General features: G+C 51.2%; 6 protein-coding genes across 6 annotated transcripts; 4 read left to right on the top strand and 2 right to left on the bottom strand.

The window, feature by feature from the left end:
- Positions 1 to 144: 144 nt before the first annotated feature.
- Positions 145 to 988, top strand: N7477_002807 (uncharacterized protein; the record flags this gene model as incomplete). The annotated part of the gene is made up of 3 exons (XM_056964470.1): positions 145 to 365; positions 428 to 638; positions 701 to 988. 3 exons carry the CDS (start codon positions 145 to 147, stop codon positions 986 to 988), a joined length of 720 nt encoding a protein of 239 aa, XP_056824423.1.
- Positions 989 to 1,809: 821 nt separating this feature from the next.
- Positions 1,810 to 3,924, top strand: N7477_002806 (alkaline phosphatase; the record flags this gene model as incomplete). Its single annotated transcript, XM_056964469.1, has 3 exons — positions 1,810 to 1,922; positions 1,978 to 2,180; positions 2,240 to 3,924. 3 exons carry the CDS (start codon positions 1,810 to 1,812, stop codon positions 3,922 to 3,924), a joined length of 2,001 nt encoding a protein of 666 aa, XP_056824422.1.
- A 994-nt stretch (positions 3,925 to 4,918) lies between these two features.
- Positions 4,919 to 5,873, bottom strand: N7477_002805 (carbohydrate esterase family 5 protein; the record flags this gene model as incomplete). The annotated part of the gene is made up of 2 exons (XM_056964468.1): positions 4,919 to 5,272; positions 5,337 to 5,873. 2 exons carry the CDS (start codon positions 5,871 to 5,873, stop codon positions 4,919 to 4,921), a joined length of 891 nt encoding a protein of 296 aa, XP_056824421.1.
- A 1,712-nt stretch (positions 5,874 to 7,585) lies between these two features.
- On the bottom strand, positions 7,586 to 9,509 carry N7477_002804 (CAZyme family GT90; the record flags this gene model as incomplete). Its single annotated transcript, XM_056964467.1, has 2 exons — positions 7,586 to 8,299; positions 8,355 to 9,509. The coding sequence occupies 2 exons, from the start codon at positions 9,507 to 9,509 to the stop codon at positions 7,586 to 7,588; spliced, it is 1,869 nt and encodes a 622-aa protein (XP_056824420.1).
- An 851-nt stretch (positions 9,510 to 10,360) lies between these two features.
- Positions 10,361 to 12,568, top strand: N7477_002803 (uncharacterized protein; the record flags this gene model as incomplete). The annotated part of the gene is made up of 2 exons (XM_056964466.1): positions 10,361 to 10,566; positions 10,615 to 12,568. The coding sequence occupies 2 exons, from the start codon at positions 10,361 to 10,363 to the stop codon at positions 12,566 to 12,568; spliced, it is 2,160 nt and encodes a 719-aa protein (XP_056824419.1).
- Positions 12,569 to 12,939: 371 nt separating this feature from the next.
- N7477_002802 (ubiquitin domain-containing protein) lies at positions 12,940 to 14,057 on the top strand (the record flags this gene model as incomplete). The annotated part of the gene is made up of 3 exons (XM_056964465.1): positions 12,940 to 12,942; positions 13,101 to 13,865; positions 13,926 to 14,057. 3 exons carry the CDS (start codon positions 12,940 to 12,942, stop codon positions 14,055 to 14,057), a joined length of 900 nt encoding a protein of 299 aa, XP_056824418.1.
- Positions 14,058 to 15,019: the final 962 nt, after the last annotated feature.

The following is a 15,019-nucleotide window of genomic DNA, read 5'->3' as shown; positions in this document are numbered from 1 at the left end:
GACGTACCTTTTCATAGGTTGGTAGGCGGCAGGTGACGCCGTCAGCCCCCGCGAATGGAATTGGATTGCTCAATCCCGACAAACATCACCGACTTGAAGCTTCGAGATCTACTGAACTCACTCACAGGACCCTGCAAGATCATTATGAAGCTCATTGTAGCTGGTGCGACAGGTTTAGTCGGCTCAGAACTCATCAAACAGAGCTTACAGATGAGTGCCATCACGCAGGTGATCGCCTTGGCGCGGAAGCCTGTCCAGATCGACAACGTGGACTCGTCCAAGCTGAAGAATGTCACGATTAAGGACTACGGCGAATATTCTGAACAAGTGAGGTCTGAGCTCGCTGCGGCCGATGCGTGCATATGGTACGAGCAAATTGCCATTTTTCATGCCTGGCGATGGCCTTGCTGATACAATGAGGTCTCAGGACAGTTGGAGTGACGCCTCTCAAATCCAAGAGTTTTGACTTTTCGGAGGTGAAGCGCATATGCCAGGATTGCACCCTGGTTGGATTCAAAACCATCTATGAGGCTGGCTCTAGACGGCCCTTCCGCTTCGTGTATTTCAGCGGTGAGGGTATCATGGAAGACCCCGGTGCCAAAAAGCCATTCTTCTTGGGCGATTACATGATTATGCGCGTGAGTCCAAGGACTGGTATTCTCGATCCGCTTTTCCTCTGCTGACTACATTCCGTACTCAGTCCAGGACAGAAGCTATGGTTCGAAAACTCCCTGAGGAATACCAAGGTATCGAGGTCTGCGTGGCTCGGCCTGGTATGATAACTAGCTCAAATACATGGGCAAGAGCCGCGATGGCTTCTGCTTTCAGCGCGACAAATTTCTTTACTCGCGCTATCCCAAATGTTACGCTGGAGGAGGTTTCATCTGCGGTGCTGAACCAAATTGTTAATGGATTTGAGAAGGAAGTGCTCTCAAATGCTGATTTGGTACGACTTGGACAAGCGGCTTACGAAGTGAAGGAGACATAGGCTATTTGTTTTTAAATTGCAAAGATCTTCAACTACTCACGCTCTGGAGCAAATTTAAAATTTGTGGTATGCATACTGATTTCTTCCTAGCTAAACGTCTTTCGTTGCACACATCTGGGACTACCTCAAGCTAGCTTGAGACCAATTGGTCGTATCAGATGAATCGAATTCACGGCTTCAAGCTGATTTTCGGCACGTCTTGTATCTTCAGTCAATCGGTTTTCTTCAATGCTACTCAATAATCTGCTCTTCCCATGGCAAGCGAGAACGGGACTCCGTCCAAGTCTCGATAAGAAGAGAGGATTGAAGCTGTCGGCTCTTATTTGTTCCTTCTTGCTCCCCGGTCTTATCTCATGTTAAGCCGTATCCCTTTCATGCTGTGTATTTCAGTGCGCAACGCACGTGTGACCGCCGGCCAAGACTACCAAGACTTGGACCTTGGCAAAGAAGTCTCAAGCGCCGCGAGTTTTCACGATCTCACCACGTGTGGCTGAGATTATGTTCCGATTTGTTGCGGAGAACCAGTTAATCAAGCCGCCTATACACATTGAGTTGCCAAGCGCCATGGCATGATACCTGGGAGGTTGGTGAGTTCCGATGGCCGATATCTGCTAAATGTATTCCTCACTTGCACAGAAAATCCGAGTGAGGCTAGCTAGATAGTGAGAGACCCCAAATATCGATGAACAAGTCAGAGCCTTTCCTCGATTTGCTTAAATACCTGCCCACTCTTCCTCGTTCCTTCTTTCTTTTCCCTCTCACGCCTCTTCGTCTTTCACCATCCTTCATCATCTCCAGTCCCGCTTGTCCTATTTATCACAATGCGTGCTCTGCTTGTCTCTATAGGCGCATGTCTTGCGGCATGCGCTACTGCTCAGACCTTTCAGCGACTGGGAGGCTGCCCTGCCCTGGGCTGCATCTTCCCACCTGATCAGTAAGTACCAAACTGTACTGCTGCAAAGTGAATCGACTCAAGCCTCGTCTTGTAGGGTTGACTTCCTTGCTGGCCAGTTCTTCGATATCCGACTTGAAGTCCATTCACCTGTCAATGGCTCCGAAGCGCGAGTCGGTGAGCCAGATCCCAATTTCACTTTCACCATTTCCAAGAAGGGCGGCACCACTGTCTCTGCTACTGAGTACTTCAAAGTCGTGGAGCCCGAGCTGGAGCGCTGGAATTTCACTTGGTATGAAGGTAAGATGTCTTTGCCCTTGAGCTTACTATTGTGAGAAGACTCGAACTGAGTCAGACAGACCTTTTCGCCCAGGATGCCGACCAACCCTCTCTCGTCAATGTCACTGCCAAGGCCTACAGACGTGTTGTTCTCTACGAGCCTGGTGACTACGAGGCTACCTTGACCTACTATGGAACTCAGAAGACTGTTGCTAATTGGCACGTTCGTGACCTGCCCACCAAGCGGCGTGCCAAGAACGTTATCCTCTTTATTGGGGATGGCATGACTACAAATATGATCACTGCTGCCCGTCTGATGGCTCACCGCAGCATTAATGGCAAGTACATGACCAAAATGGCTCTTGACAAGTTTCCCGTACTGGGCCACCAGATGACCCACTCCATGGATTCGTTCATCACCGACTCGGCCAACTCTGCGACAGCATTGTACACCGGTCACAAGAGTACCGTCAACGCCCTCAATGTCTATGTCGACTCCTCCAAGGATCCCTTCGACGATCCCAAATTTGAGATCATCACTGAGATTTTCAGACGCCACTTCCCTCAAAGCGGCGTTGGTATTGTGACCACAGCTTTCCTGGCTGATGCGACCCCCGCTGCATTAGCTGCTCACACCAGCAAGCGAAGCCAGCTGGACCATGTCATTGGTGCTTTCTATGAGGGCGGTGTCAGCAATCACAATTGGACTAACTGGGATGGCCCTGATGTAGTCCTCGGAACCGGTGCGGAGAATTTCCTCCAGACTAAGGACGCCCCTCGTGACTACTACAAGCTCTTTGCCGAGAAGGGCTACAATGTGGCCTGGAACAACACTGCCATGCAGAATGCATCAAATGACGAAAAGCTGCTTGGCGTCTTCCAGACTAGTAACCTCGCTCTTTGGCTCGACCGCAACGTTTACAAGGACAACCTCCACAACAAGAGCAACTACCCTGACGGCTCTGATCGTGATGCTACTGATTTGCCGGGTCTGAAAGAGATGACTCTCAAGGCGATTGACGTGTTACAGGAGCGACACGACGACCAGGGCTGGTTCCTTATGTCTGAGGCTGCCAGTATCGACAAGCAAATGCATACTCTGGATTATGATCGTGCCTTGGGAGAGCTTCTGGAGCTCGACGACACTGTCCGCGCGACTATTGAGAAGCTTCAGTCAATTGGTCAGCTCGAGGATACTCTCATCCTTGTCACGGCTGACCATGGCCACGGCTTTGACGTCACGGGTTCCGTTGACACCAAATACATGAGCGCCCAACGGGAGGATCGCGAGAAGCGCCGGTCCATTGGCTACTACAGAGACTCTGGTCTCTCGCAGTACACCGTCGATGGGCCCGACGCCTTGCGATACTCAGATGGCGTGCATTTCCCTGCTCGCTGGGACCCCCGCTACACTCTGCACTCCGGTGTCGTTGCTTTCCCCGACCATCGGGAGAACTACCAGGTTCACAGTGAAGGCCCGCGCGTTCCTGCTGTCGAGCTCAATGGCAAGGAAGATGACTTCTACGTCAGCTACAAGGACGCTGTCACTGGCTTCCTGATCAACGGCACTTTACCCGTTGATGCTGACCAGGGAGTTCACTCGCTGACCGATGTACCGGTCTTTGCACAAGGCCCCTGTCAGGAGCTGTTTGGTGGTGTTTACAATTCCATTGACATCTTCTTCCATATGGCGGAATGTTTGGGCTTGTCCGAGACCCAGGGCAGGGCCTCGGAAACCTGTGCTGCTCAAGGCGGGAATGCCTAGTGTCCATGCACTGGGAGTCTTCCTTATATTCTTTAGACGTTCATATTGGGGAGAGAGGTGGAGGGCGGGGTTTGGGGGTTTGGGGAATTATTTAAAAGCTTCACCTAGGCTGACCTATAGGACCTAAGTTATCACTATATCTCTGGATTCATAGGTTCACTATGAACTTCATTTTCCTGAACTACGTAGCTCGCTGTGTCTCCACCGTTTCTTGGTGTTTACGGGAGAGGGTGCTGTGACCCCCGGCAGTTGGGTCCTTAGTGTCATTGAATTTCATTGCGACCTTTTGAAGACTTGCTGATAATACGGCAGAGGCAAAGGTAATTCATCAAGACGGGAGACCATATAAGAAGGCCGCAAGACTTTCTTTCGAAATTACCAGTTCATGAGAGAGTAAGGATTATTCTTAACCTCGAATTTAACTAGCACAGTCGGAACATTTGCATCGCAAAGAAGAGAATGAGCATGGTGTTCAATTCTGGCTGAAGATAGCTCGCTTTTCTCCAAATCGTTTTCGAGATGCAGCTGGAGTGCTGCTGACTCGATCGCGGCTCTGCAGTACAATGCAAGATGCCATGGCGTCCTTCTAGCCCGCTACCGTCTGTGAACAGGGCGCTCGAAGGACTACAATGCCTCTGGTCCGCCCTGAACTCACAAGTAAAACAACTGCTCTGCGTTGTGCAAGTCTTGGGCCGGACCTCGAGGTCGGATAAGCTTATGCGCGGCCGACAGTGCTAGATTAGAGACATATTGATATCGATTGGAATCATATGAATGTAGTAATGAACAAACAACTACCAGATAAAACTTATGAGTTCCCCAAGATAAGGTCGTGTCCAAATTCACAAGCTCCAAATCACTGACGCATAATTCTAAGGAATAATTGTCATCTCCAACTCATCGCCACGCTCGAAAACATAGGCATCGTTTGACATGATTTGAAGACATGGCGCGTCAAGCCACTGCAACGCTAACCGGTTTTCTTCAAGAAAGCTTAAGAAAGACCAGCAGCCTTGACCAAGAAAGAAGCAGCTGTGGAGGCATCACTGCCATAGCTCAAATGGGCCATGACATTGAAACCGTTTTCGCAGACAGGGTCACCGACGGCACAGAACTCCTTGACCTTGGAGGCGTCAATGTTGCTGACAGCCTGGGCCTTGAAGGGGTCACCGAAGAGAACGGCACCAGCAACATTGCCCGAGCTAAGCTTGCTCATGGCGTTGTGAAGCACCATGGAACCCTGGGAGTATCCACCCAAGACGACCTTGGTGTTGGGACACTTGGCAAGGACATCCGTGACAAGCTTGGCCATAACGGGGCCACCGTTGGCACCCAGCTCAACGTTGCTCTGGAGGTAAGGAAGTCAGTAAGATTATTATTTTTCCCAAGAATAAGGTTGATGGGTGTCATACCTCAGCGGTGGCATCGTAGGTGACCCCCTGCACCACGACCTTACCGTTGAGCAGAGTGTTCAGCTGGGAAGCGACTTCAGGGCCAACCACCGAGCCCATGTTACCCAGCTCATCACTGCCACGCGCAAAGATGAAGGTCAGCTCCTGGCAAGCATCGCCATCGGTGATGCCGTTAGCGGTGATCGAGCTCGTGTAAGCGCGCGACTTCAAAAAACTGCCCAGGCCAGAGCTCCCACTGAAGGCCGACTCCAGGGCATCAAGGCCACCAGAGGTAGGGCTTCCAGTCGATCCTGATCCAAAGCTGGGAATGAGGGAGCTGAGAGCACCGAGACCGCCGGAAGTAGAGCTTCCCGAGCCAAGGCTAGAGAAGGCAGACTCCAGGCTGGACAGGCCACTGGAGGTTCCGGAGCTTCCACCAAAGGCAGATCCCAGTCCAGCGAGACCACTGCCAGAACCACCGAATTGACGGCTCTCGATGGTACGGGTGGGTGCAGCCAGGGCACCAGCGGCCAGGCAAAGAATGGCGGTGGTCTTCATGTTGTATAAAAGATTGAAAGAGAGAAACTAAAAGTGGGTACGAGACCAGCTCGATAGATTGTGGTGGAAGCGACTGTGAAAGAATGAACGGAAGTAATCGAGGATGAAGAAGGACCACCTGAAGGGAGAATCTCACGGGCTTTATACCTCTTGGACATCACTCAATCTTGGAACATGCCCAGGTGATCTCCCATGCTGGATACCGAGGAAATCATTTTTCCCTGATCTCTATACTCGATGATCGGCCAATTGGGGAATTGTCCAAGGGCTGATGAAACAGGGTCCACTGTTTCACCGTGCAACAAACTTTACTGGAGTCTGTGATATCTCAACCCCGGTGCCTGAACCGGGGGTGACGTAGAACGGCTTGAAAATTAGTTCCACCTCTAGCTAGGCGGGATATCCTTTGAACAGTCCTCTTGGCTACCCGCTGTTGGCATTGTATGAAAAGTGATATTATTCCCAACCCTCACGGACTTTCACGACAATCTCAGAAAATCGATGTAACAACAATTATACTCCAGGATAATGCACCACAATTTGTCCCAAAATCTCTAAAGAAAAAAAAAAGTGTGCAATAAAGAGAACGTTTCAATGAGAAGCCCGGTTGAATAGGTCGACTCAAAAATGAGTCGTTCTTCGGATCGCCCGAAATGGGAAAGTTGGCCGTTCCGTGTCCCCAATTAAGGGTCTGGGCGTGCAGCGGGGCGATCAATCGGGTAAACAACGGACCTCGGCCTTTTTTCAGCCTTGGCCAAGCACTGTGGTCCATCTAGAGTCAGTTGGAAAACACTAAGTAATAGAGCAAGCCAGTGGTCTCTGAATAACAGCTCACAGGTAGCCTGAAAAATGGCAACGTGCGGAAAACGTAAACTAACCCAGGTTAAGTCACCACAAAATCACGCCGAACACGAACAATGGATTAAAGGCATACCTTCAGCATGTAACGCCTTCTAACACGATCCCGATGGACCAACAGTATCCATGAAAAAGAACAGATGACACCTCGTTCGTTCCGTCATTTGATCGTCTATTCCAAGCTCGTCAATTAATCCAAGAAATCTAGAATGGTCTCTTAGCCAATTTTTGGTAAATCCTTCGATTCACTAATCTAGGATCCATCCAGATCTAACCCTCGATGGTCAGCAGATCCATCAACAATCTAAAAAATGATCCTCTTTACATCCGCGGCGATAAATTGCCCCATGTAGTAGATTAGCCGGCCGTGCCGATGACAAAGCCTAAACTGATGTCCCATTCTTGCTGAAAGATAAATCTTCTCTCTCAAATACATTTCTTCCTAGCATGCCTCTTTATTCTCCCCTTACTGCGAATTGTACGGAGCACGATGGTAGCGTCACCGTTGCGGCTCGGGCCGGGCGTAATGGGACCAAACGCGCAGCACGGACACGATTTGCCAATCCAGCAGCGCAAGATACGAAGTGATGTGAGCTGTTTACAAAGCAATTCTCGAACAAAGGTGAACATCTCAATTAATAATGGTTAAATGGGATTCTGACAAATCATAATATGTAGTGTCGGTCATTAGGACATGGACATGGATGTAAACATGCATGGAGGGGAATCAGGGGAATCAAAACACCAAACTCGCAAAAAGATACAAAGAAATGTACAGACAAAAACCGATTATGCCGGATACGCAAATATGCAAATATGCAGATATAGTCATGGCCAACAGTGGGATGACGCCATCAGCCTTGCACCACAAGAGGTTCCAGGGGCGGCGGGAATGGGTGGCTCTCGTCGAAGTGGTCCAACTCGCTTCCATCACCACTGTACCCAATATGATCGCGGTTGTCATCGATAATACGCCCATACTCAAGGAGGAGAAGATGCAGGTAAATGTCCAAGTCCTCGTCACGCAGCGCAGCCTGGGCCCATTCGCGGCTCTGGGCGGCGATGACCTCGGCTTCGAAATCATGGCTAGGGACGTAAGGCCCATGGTTTGGGACGGCGCCTTCCGATGCAGGGGGTTGGACTCCAATGAAATAGGTCATCAAGGCGTATAGATCGGTGAACCGATTGTCCATAGGGACAAAGTGGCGCCAGGCGAAGAGTCTGGAGTCGTGCCATTCGCGGAAGATGGTGGCCTTGAGTCCTAATGACTTGCTTTGGTGGAAGGCGCGCCAGCGGCCAGAGAAACTGTGGCCATCAATATCGGCCAAGTATTTCGCCTTGAATTGTTCTGGGAATTTCTTGGGCTCCTTGTAAGTCCACACACCGTCGTAGAATGAACAGTTGGGAATACAGCCCCAGGCCTCGGTGAAGCCGACATCAAAGTACGTGGAGGCAAACTCGGAGGGATTATAGTCGGGAATCAGCTCATACTGCTTTCCATGGTCTTTGGAAAGGATGGTGACATTCTTCGAGGCCATTTCGGTGGCGTTGGTGGCCTTCACAAAGCGCTGGCGATGCAAGCGGTCCCAATTGTCTTCGACTTGGATTCCCCCCCGAGGTCACGCCACGCCAAAGCATCGTGTCCGTCTTGTCTTCCCATTCCCAGTCGTGCTTGGAGTTGTAAACATAGCGCTCGTCCTGCAAGAAATACATGTTTGCGGGGAACAATATGTCGTTGTTGACGCTGACCTTGCATTCGCTGAACACGGGGATCAGCTTTCGCGTGATGGTGTTACTGGAAGCCGAGAAAAGGAAGCCGTGCTGATCACCGAGGACAGGTCCCACGTTGCAGAGGTCCGAGGAACCCGTAAAATTCGAGATAAAACCACCCAAGGATGTTTTGTACAATTTGTCTGCCTCCTCAACGGTCATGTTGGCATTTGCGGGAGACTCGGGCGGACAGGCCTCCTTGGAAAAGTCGGTATATGGCTTTCCAGCAACGGAGAACCATGCGGGATCCATGTCGTCGTAGGCACTGCTACTCTCGCTGTTCCAGTAAGAATCCATGTCTTTGGTAAAACGATCCGCAGCATCCAAAGGCATTCCTCTTGTACTTTCTTCAATCTTCAAGTAGTTTTGGATGTCTTCGTGCGTAACCATGACGCGGGGCTGGTCCATAGTGTTCATCGCGATATCCATGTCGGGCAAATACTTGGCAATACGTCCAACCGAGCGCGCAAGCGTTTCCACGCGCCAGCCTTCTGTGTGAGAGACCACCTCATGGTCCCGAAGGCGCACTCCAGCAATTCCATCGCTCAATTGCAGCTTTGCAGCCATCTTTCGGATTTCATGCGGAGGAATAGCCCAGAAAGGACGCAAATCGCCTGTGATTTGCTGGAAGTCGTCGACGTTGTGGACATGCTTCTTGCGCGCAAGTTCATACCATTCTTTGAATCCGGGTGGGGGATGGCGTCCGTAAGTATCGCGGTATTTGACCACCGCTTCGCGGAAACTTGTCGAGCGGCTCTCATCGTACTGGCGCCATTGTTGGTCGGCCTCTTTCATCAAACCCGCGATGGGATGTTGATCGTGCGCATAGGTGCCCTCAATTTGTTTGTGGTGTGGACGCAACAGGTTGAGACCGGGAAGGCTAATGACGGTATGATCAACACCACGCGTCAAGAAAATCAAGTTCACGAAGCAAACTACAGCCGCGGCGAAAGCGAGACCCAAGTAGATAGTCTTGCGCCTGCCGGCGAAGCTGTGCGCGCCAAGCATTCTGGAAGCACTGTCCGGCCTCGTGCTTTGGGATGCCGTAACGGGAATCGTGTAGACCTCGAATGCAAGGGGGAGGGGGTTCGGAGGGTGGAAAACGCTATGGAATGCACATGGTAGAGATATGAATATTCAAAGAGAGAGGAGGTAGAAGGTAGTTAGAGAGGAGAAGAGAATACGAGAACATTGGGGGGGGAGGAACCCCTAAACAGAGATTTGACCGTTTGGTAGCGGGAGGCCGCCACTCCAGAAACTAAAGTCTACTAAATCCACGAGGCTCTCCCGTGTCTTGGTCTCTCTTTCTGGTTGTCCTTTGAAATTACACCACATCTACGATTTTTCAGCCCTCTAATTAGGTCTCGTGTCATGGAGGAGCTGTCAATCATTTTTCTTTTCGACTAGCGATTTTCCATGCTGATCCCTCAATTGAAAAGAAAAAAAAAAAGGGTCGCCCCCAAAGTCCCTGGAATAAGGAGCGGGACGCGGTCAGCACGGACTTTTATTGGTGCAGACGCCAAGAGTTCACCATCAAGAGGCTTTCATTTCCGCTATCGCGACCTAGTCAAAGGTACAAATCCGCCCCACGCTTAGCTAAGGGGGCCATTTTCATATTTTCCCGGATTTGTAGGTGGATAATCGTGACTTATACCAGTGACTAGGCATCTACCCAGACGTACCTCTTCAACACGTGGAAGAATAGCTTTGTTTCGGACAAGATGGAGAAGGCGGTGAAAGAAGTGGATCTCAAGATTGGCATTTGCTGATAGGATAGCTCTGGCTTTGTCATACAATCGCGCCGTTTCCACGAATCATGACGCCTTTCCAGGTCGTCTCATGCCTTGAGCTGACAACCCATGGGTAGCATGGCTGGAAAGCGCCCCCGCGCGGCCTTTGAGGAGGCCTGGCAGCCTCCTTATGCGCTTTATGGCACGCCTTTACCTCCGCTGGACGCCGGAGTGCGCGATGACGGGTCCTACATGCCCGTATGGAAGCAAGAGGTCACTGACGAACGAGGCCGAAAGCGATTGCATGGCGCCTTCACTGGTGGCTTCAGTGCTGGGTGAGTTACTTTGGTCCACTGAGATTTACGCGCACTAACAATTTCCAGGTACTTCAACTCTGTCGGCTCAAAGGAAGGATGGACTCCCGCGACGTTTGTCTCGTCCCGCCAGAACCGCGCCCGAGATGCCAAACAGCAAGCGCAACAACGACCCGAGGACTTTATGGATGAAGAGGATTTGCGGGAACAGGAGGAATCACGAAAGCTTCAGACGGCGGAAGGGTTCGCCGGGTTTGGATCGACCGAGGCGGATTCGACGAGGAGAGCCGGGCTCATGGATTTGCTGAAAGCTAGCGGCGAAACGATGGGCGTGAAGCTGTTGAAGAAGATGGGTTGGCGCGAGGGACAAGGCATTGGGCCCAAGGTGCGGCGCAAAGCCGACCTAGGTGATGCTCCGGGGGATGGTCCTGAGCAGACATATCTCTTCGCGCCAGAAAATCCCCCGATGGTCGCTTTTATACGAAAGACGGACCACAAGGGCCTCGGATATGAAGGCGAGGCCCGTTTGGAGGAACGCAATGGCTCACGCGATGAGCCCGAGGAATCAGACACTTTCTTTGGCGGGCGTCTCGCCATTCAAGAGAAGGACAAAGCGCCTAAGGCGAAGGAATCTCGACGAGGTGGGATTGGCATTGGTGTTCTTAATGACACTGGGTCAGACGATGAAGATCCATATGCCATCGGTCCCCAAATATCATATAACCGATCCATCGGCGAGAAGAAGAAAAAGAAAAAGCTCAAAGAGGAAGGCAAACCAGCGATTGCGATTTCCAACCCATTACTGAACCCTAGCGCAAAACCCGTCTTCATATCGAAGAAATCGGCTGCGTCGCGTGCAAGAGGATTTCGAAAGTGCCGCGACGGACGACTACCGCTGGACGGATTCGTTCTCGCTGATCTATCTGGCCTGTCCATCTCAGACACGAAATACGAGCCTCCTGAAATACCCGAGGGCTGGCAGTCTGCAAAGCAACCCGCCCCAACAGAGCAAGATCCATCAAATTACGTCTCTACAGCCGATGCCGCCAAGGCATCTGGTCTCGATCCCACCTCACGAGCTGCTCTCTTGGGCGAGGCACAGCTGCCGGGCAAATCCATCTTCGACTGGATGACCCCCAAGGCCCGCGAACGAATTGCAAAGTTGACCGGGAACACTAATCTTCCTCCGGCTCTTGGAGAAAAGGCCCCAAAGGGATTTGAATCCTCAGATTCACAAAAGCGAAAAGATTTATCGGATTTAGTCCCCAAATTAGACAAACAAACCGCCGTTCAAGCCTTGACTCGAGCCGTGAGCGGATGGATGCCTTATGCGGAAGATGAGGACAAACGAGCACGATATCGTACATTCCTTGAAGTCCGGGCAGAGATCCGTGACTCCCTTCCGGATCGAGTGCCAGGTTCCAGCACGGATGAGTGGGTGACTGAGATGCAGGAGTTTGCCCGCGCGGCGGAAGTGTTCAAGCCCATGTCTGGTATTATGGCATCACGATTTACGTCGGCTTCTACCGGTCCCAAGGTGGCCTCTGATGCTCCCGACTCGGCTGAAGCCTCTCTCGCCCAGCCCGCGGAGAGGCCCGAGCCTCCAGCCGTAGCCGCAGCCAAAATTGGCATGTTCGGACAAATGACCCGAAGCACCATACCCTTTTATCCTGCTCGTCTTTTATGCAAGCGCTTCAATGTGAAGCCACCTGCTACAGTACAACAAGAGCCTGGAGAACAGGCATCCAATGCCAGACCTGGTACCCAGTTCCATTCTGGGGGATACCAGACTGATCCGGCATCAAGGGACCTGGTCTCTCAGGAAGTGATGAACATGATCATGACAGAATCTGGACGCCAGCCGACCGCCAGCTCCGATGCCACTAAAGCGGGTGCCACGGATCCTCCGCCTGCGCCGGTGCCAGCGCCAGCTGTTGAACCTGAGCGAAACGATGCCCTTGAAGCCGAGCGACCGGGCGATGCAGTATTCAAAGCGATATTTGGCAGTGATGATGAAGATTGAATCAGTCTACAAGAATATATTATCTGTACATTATCCATCTTCGGCCGCAAATTAACGTTCGTAGAACATGTGGTACGATGTCGAAAACATGGATGAACATCGGGATACGCGTATAGCTTGACATCATCAAAGGCTTGATCCAACGATCCAGCTTGGACCAGGAATGTACCTGGCTTGTCATCACACTTGCTTTTTATTTTCCCTTTATCTCCTTCCTTTCCATTTATCCTCTCGGCAAGTGTCACATCGGTAATCATCACACGCCCGGTCCTTTGTTGCGGCAAGGCTAAAGCTCTGGTCCTCTTTGGCCCCTCTCCTCAACCTTGGGAATCCTTCCCCTCTCCATCTTATGGAGTATCGACGCCTGCAAGATGGTATGTCCAGAACTTCAATATGCAGAGATCACTTGGCAGCCTGCTGTCAGATCTTACCTTTGGTGGCCTCTCCGCATATGCCCAGACGCCCAGCCCGATCCCCAATCCCCGATCCAGGGCACTTTACACGGCAAAACTAACAAATCGTTTCCCCACAGGGTTGCTGCGCGTCCACACCGTCGCATGACGTTGATTCCCAGGGCGAACAAGAAACCACGGACAGATCCCAAGAGACTCGCAATTCTATCGCCGAGACGACCATTCAGACACAAACACAGCCTTCCCGCCGCCGCACTCGACGCGCGCCCGATTTACCGCTGAGCGAACACTATAATGAACCGGTGCGCCTGCATATTTGGTATAGCAAGCGACGTGCCTGGACTCGCGCAGATCTGGACCGCGAACGCCTCGAATTCTTCGAGACTCGTGTTACCGGGCGCCCGGAGGTATGGGCCGCCCTATCCACCGCTATCAACTTGATGCGCGATGGTGATTTCGCCACGGCACAAAGTATTGTCGACGCAGTGGGTGTCACTATTCCGACCGGTGATTTGTGCGAGGGATGTTATGACGAGCAGGGTGTCCTCTACCGCTTGCCGCAATGTATTGTCAACGATCCGGAGAACATGGCGAAGACGAATCCTCCTAGTGCCAACTCCACTCAGGAGGAGATTGGGCACGAGCAGGATGGGGATACTGAGGCGCTGTCCGATGGGAAGCTAGCGACAGATGATGCTTCAGGTGACGAGTTAATCGCGGGCGATGCCGAACGCCGCCGCGACGAGAAGGGCAAAACGAGCGAGCGCGATTTGATCCGTGTGCAGGCCCGTCTTAGTGATCGTGACGGCCCGGATCTGATACTGATGGTGAGCAAGGGGCAGAGTGTCGGCTTCTTGGCTCGTAAAATTCAGCAAGAGGGAGAGGTGTGTATTTCCCACACGTTGCTTGGTGCTACTGATCTGTTCTGTTCTAATAATCTCTAGATATCGACTCACCAGCGCGTACGACTCGCTTACCTCGGCCATATGCTAAAAGAGCAAGAGTCGCTGCCCGAGCAAGGGTGGCAGGATGGCCATGTCATCAACGCCATGGTAGTAAGGCGACCCTCTCTCTAAGGAACGCTTCCATTGCTTTGCTGCAGGAACAGGCACATCCCGATCTCGGCCATACATCCAGCCTCGCACCGACCTCGAATCATCCAATCTCGCATTTTCCCTCTCTTCTTCAGCATTTTGATCCCCACTCTTACGTCTGCTTTTTTTGCAAAATACCCCAATGTCTTTTTCTATCATCTTGGATGCTCAACTCCGCTTGCACCTTGTTATTCTAATCTGAGACCAGTCGGACATCTCCTTGACATCTAGCTTCAGGTATATGTATACCTATGTCGCTTGTGTGCAGTTCCATCCGATGGAACTTGTTCCTCGCTTCTCACTCTGCATGCAGTGTGTGAAGATCGGGGGGCTGAATGAATTTATGATTGTTTATGATTACTTGTGAGAGATTAAATCTAATTTGTTGCTCTTCACTCCTGATAAGCTTCCGAGGGTCTCGCTGCAGAGGTTGATTAGATCTTCCAAGGCTATGCTTTACTCGTATGCAAAAAATCTTAAATCCTCGCCCAGTAGACCTCAGTAGGGCCCAGTGGACAAGCAAAGGTGGAATGGCAAAAAGAAATTGCTTTGCATCATCCGTGAATCGAACACGGGCCTCGTCGATGGCAACGACGAATTCTACCACTAGACCAATGATGCTAGTTGATATGTTGAGGTGGGTATTGTGGCTTTATGACCAAACACGGAATCATGGCCAAATTGGGTTTAGCTCGTTCATGGGAATAAGGATTCTCTCGCTCAAATTCAGGACTGCGCTCAACAAGAATTCGCCATCATTGGCTTGTTTTCATTACTAAGATCTTGTGAGTGATTATCAAATTATTCCGTGTCATTTTCGAAGGCCTTTAATAAGCTGGAGTGACATTCCTTTGGAATTTAACGCAGATATATATCCTGGAACGAACATCCGAGAACACTTAAGATTGGCGGTATGCAACTGCATTATATCGACTGGCTTGGAA

This window comes from Penicillium maclennaniae (genome assembly GCF_028827695.1).
Source record: "Penicillium maclennaniae strain IBT 15551 chromosome Unknown utg000003l:1.0-5670915.0:1.0-5674809.0, whole genome shotgun sequence".
NCBI classification, from domain to species: Eukaryota; Fungi; Ascomycota; class Eurotiomycetes; order Eurotiales; family Aspergillaceae; genus Penicillium; species Penicillium maclennaniae.
The sequence above is the reverse complement of the archived record's forward strand: the minus strand, read 5'-3'. Positions and strand labels throughout refer to the sequence as shown.